The sequence below is a fragment of the Myotis davidii genome, unplaced genomic scaffold (assembly GCF_000327345.1).
Source record: "Myotis davidii unplaced genomic scaffold, ASM32734v1 scaffold2646, whole genome shotgun sequence".
Lineage (NCBI taxonomy): Eukaryota > Metazoa > Chordata > Mammalia > Chiroptera > Vespertilionidae > Myotis > Myotis davidii.
This window is the reverse complement of record NW_006297405.1, coordinates 61,728-65,426: the sequence shown is the minus strand read 5'-3', so window position 1 is coordinate 65,426 and position 3,699 is coordinate 61,728. Positions and strand designations below refer to the sequence as shown.

The window sequence follows — 3,699 nt, the reverse complement described above, 5'->3', positions numbered from 1 at the left end:
ATTCATGAGTTTTCTAGTATTGTCCCTCACTCAAAAGGGACTTATGTACATTTTAGTATTTGTTATATGAGGCAAGGGTCCAAGTTCTTCAAGCTGGAAACTTACTCCTGAAATTAATATCCATGCAATTACCATAAACAATAAAGGATGGTCTTTGGTATTGGTTCTTAAAATGTGTATTTCAAGAAAGTTAGACTTGGTCACTGCTGGGAAATATTAGCAGTCCAGGCACTCAGCTTCCCTGTGGTCTAAGCTCTGCTCTTGTCCTGACGGCTAAAAGTCCCCGAGCATCTAAGCATCCATACACTTAGTCCGGCCCCTAGTTCCTCGGGCACTGTCCTTTGCCTGGCCCTCCTAATAACTCCTGAAGTGCGCTGTGCCTGCCCCCATCCTGCCTTCCTGGGTTGGAATTTTGCCTACTAGCCTGTGGGGCTGCACTTGCTAGTCCTCTGATGGCCTGAGATAATCAGCATTGGGCACTTGAAATGACTCTGGCTCAAGATGGGTTGCCAGGATTTGCTGCTTATATTTAAAAAGGATTTTTAAAAGCTTGGTGGGCCTGGGTTAAGGGTGGATGGAAACTTGCTTTGGGGAGCCTCGTTTTCCCTATCAAGGCTGTCTTTGGAGGGACCAGATCTGCGTTCCTGCCCTGGGTGTTTGAAAAGAGCCTTCCATGATAGCTTTTGGGGATGTGCTGAGTTAGGACTACATTCAGAGACAGTACTGGGAAAGGGTCCTTACTGGCAACACTGGAACCACCATGGTAAAGTCTGTCTTTGGGGGTGTGTGTGGGGTTTCTCAGTGGCTCTTCCATCTGCTCCCGATAACTTAGGATGTTCTACATTGAGGGCTGGTTCCATGGCCAGGCCTCTGGACTCATGGGGTTAAGGGCTGAGACTGGAAGTCGGTTACAAGGAGCCCATGGGTTCCCAAGGAGGAGGTAGGCAGCCTTCAGTCCCAAGGAATCTGGAAGCCAGGAGCCCAGTCTCCCTACCCCGAGGGCCACTCAGGAGATAGGATACTGAGATGCTAACCTGCCTTGAGCACCAAAGATGACCTCTCAGGAGCCAAACAAAGATAATGGAGATGGATGAGGGGTACGATGGACCCGTGAGAAGTGCTAACTTTTCCCAGATTCTGTGATCTGGCTTCCCATGGGGGGCTGCTCGGGTAGTTGTGACTCGGCCTCAGCCATCATACCCCACAAGGACTACCTGGTGAGGCCCCCACTTCCGTGTCACGTCCCACTGTTCCATCCCAAGCCTCCTCTACACAGCCTGCGCTCTCGCCCAGCTCCAAGATGGTGGGGAGGTGGCCCTGCTTCGGGGAGCGCTTGCGCAGGCTGAGCAGGAAGGGCTGGGGCAAGGAGAAGATGTCCACGTTGTTGCCCAGATCAATCCACGTGACATTGGGAAACTTGCTGGGGTCCTTAAGGGTGTCGGTGAGGTCACGCAGCAGCGCTCGGGTCAGCCGGTTGCCGTTGAGGGCCAGCGTGGTGAGGCGGGGCAGCGTGCTGAGTGCCGGCAACAGCTGGAGGACCATGTCATCTGTGAGGCCCGTGAAGCCCAGCTCCACACTGTCCACCTGCTCCCCACAGCGCTGCAGGTAGCTGCTCACCCGCTCCAGGTCACGCGAGGACAGTGGGATGCCCGACAGGTCTACCGTGTTGTCCAGAGGGCTTCCAGCTAGGACGGCCTTGAGGTTGAAGGGGAGAAGGGACAAGCAGGGTTCAGGTGATGGGGCAGGGCTCTCTCCCAGGGCAGCAGTGACGGCACCACAGAGCCAGCCTCTGCTCCAGGGAGGGGAGGGAACAGGCCCTAGTCCCGGCAGTACCCCGCATCTCGGCCTGGCTGGGCCCCGCTGGCCAGAGCCGAGGGACCACAGGGAAAGCCCACGTGCTCCTGCAGTGACTACGGGCACTCTCCAGCCACAGCGCCTGGGTTTGCATCTTACTCCTTCCTACTCCGTGTGACCTGCACTTATTAGGCCCTTAACCTTTCTGTCCTCAGTTATTTTCTGGAAAAAGCGGAGCTAGTTGAGTGCTACAGGGCTGTTACGTGAAGATAATCAATGCAAAGCATTTAAAACAGTGCCTTGTTTGGGTGATGAATAATATTTGCTGCTGACATTAATCACCTGAGCACTTCCTGTGTGAAGGCCATCTTCCCCACCAGAGGGGGATCCTCAAGGAGATCCCGCAAGTGGGAGCTGCTGACCCTGATGGCCGAGGGCTCTCTGCTCCCTGCCTCCTGCCATTGCTCTTTCTTCCCCGGCCCCTTGTTCTGGTCACAGCTCCCCATTTCCAGGTGCCTCAGGAGCGTGTGTGTGTGTGAGGTGGGGTGGTGTTAACAGCCTGCACACATTATTAGCAGCAGCCTGAGCAGGCGAACCCCTATCCTCTATGCTCGGACCCTCCTGAAGCTGAAAGGCCATCTCAGTGCTCATCTTGCCGAGCCCCCGGGAGTTTGAAGGTGAAGCTCCCCAGGCATGACAGCCAAGGGCCAGGAACACTGCCGGCACTTGTTCAGGGTGATTTCGTGTTGGCTGTAATTCTCATCACTGTTATGGATAAAGCAGGCCTATGGCAGCAGGGGAATGGGAAGTGGGTGGTTAAAGCCTGCGCCTGGGTGTGAATCTGGCCCTGCCACTTCTCAGCCGGCTGATCGTGGCCAAACGGCAACAGTAATAGCCCCTCCCTGGGTCAGTCCTTCAGTGTTTGTTAAGCTACTCGGTGCCAGGCACTACCCTAGGCACCAAGGCCATAGTGGTGAACGAGATGGACAAGACTCCCGTTTTCACTCTGCCGGAGAGGAGAGCGGCCGGACAGCAAACAAGACAACCTGAGAGTCAAGTGAGAGAGTAGCCCGGGGGGTGGGGGGAGGAGGGGGCACGGCTACTCAGGAAGGCTGCTTTGAGGAGGTAACGTTGGAGCTGAGAGCAAGGAGAAAGCCGGCCATTGGGAGGGTTGGTGAGTTTCAGCAGAGGGAGTGCAGTGCAAAGGCCCTAAGGTTGGAAAGAGCTTGGTGTGTCTGAACCAGCAAGAAGGAGAGTGTGGCAGGGGGCACAGGAGAGTGGGAGGGAGAGAGTAAGAGGTTGGGGACCCATCACATAAGGCCCTGCTTGCATTTCACTCAATGTGACCAGAAGCCCCCTTAGAGGCCCAGAGCTGAATGAAGAATGGATTGAGCATGTGCACGGTCGGGGTGGGGGGGGCGGGGGGGACAGTAGAAGAGGCCCCTGGATTCCAACAGAGCTCACACTGCCAGCTTTTCATACATAAACAACTAGCTCACCAAGTGTCCTCCTGGCATTCCAGGTTCCAGGGGTTCTCCCGCCCTGCTCTGTCTGCATATATGGCCCCTGCCCTCAGCCAGTGGGAGCCTCACTTCCTCCCCCCGCTTGTGGGTGGGGTTGTCTGGAAGGGAAAGGAGCCCCCTTTCTTCTCAGGGAGGGGCAGGCCTTCCTCCCCCAGCCGCAGGACTGGAGGGTGAGCCCAGAGCAGCCTTGGGAATGCTCACGTCCTCCCCCAGGAAGTCTTCCTTCCAGGCTCCCTTGCATCCACTTCCTGCCATGGCCACAGGTTCTGTGTCTCATGTGGCCTCCTCTCCCCAGTCTCAGGGGCCACAAAGCCCCAGAGGGTTCTCACTGCTGCGTGAACCAGGGATGTGCTGGGGTCTGGGCCTCCCAGGGGGATAACCA

General features: G+C 56.2%; 1 protein-coding gene across 1 annotated transcript in view; it reads right to left on the bottom strand.

The window, feature by feature from the left end:
- Positions 1–158: 158 nt before the first annotated feature.
- LOC102766573 (leucine-rich repeat-containing protein 75A-like) overlaps positions 159–3,699 on the bottom strand; it is a 12,710-nt gene continuing 9,169 nt past the window's right edge. Inside the window, exons 5-6 of the mRNA XM_015570119.1 lie at positions 2,746–2,800; positions 159–1,959 (exon numbers count right to left, since the gene is read on the bottom strand). Of these exons, the coding sequence (XP_015425605.1) occupies positions 1,195–1,959; positions 2,746–2,800 (820 nt within the window). The 3' untranslated portion in view covers positions 159–1,194. The remainder of the gene's footprint in view (positions 1,960–2,745; positions 2,801–3,699) is intronic.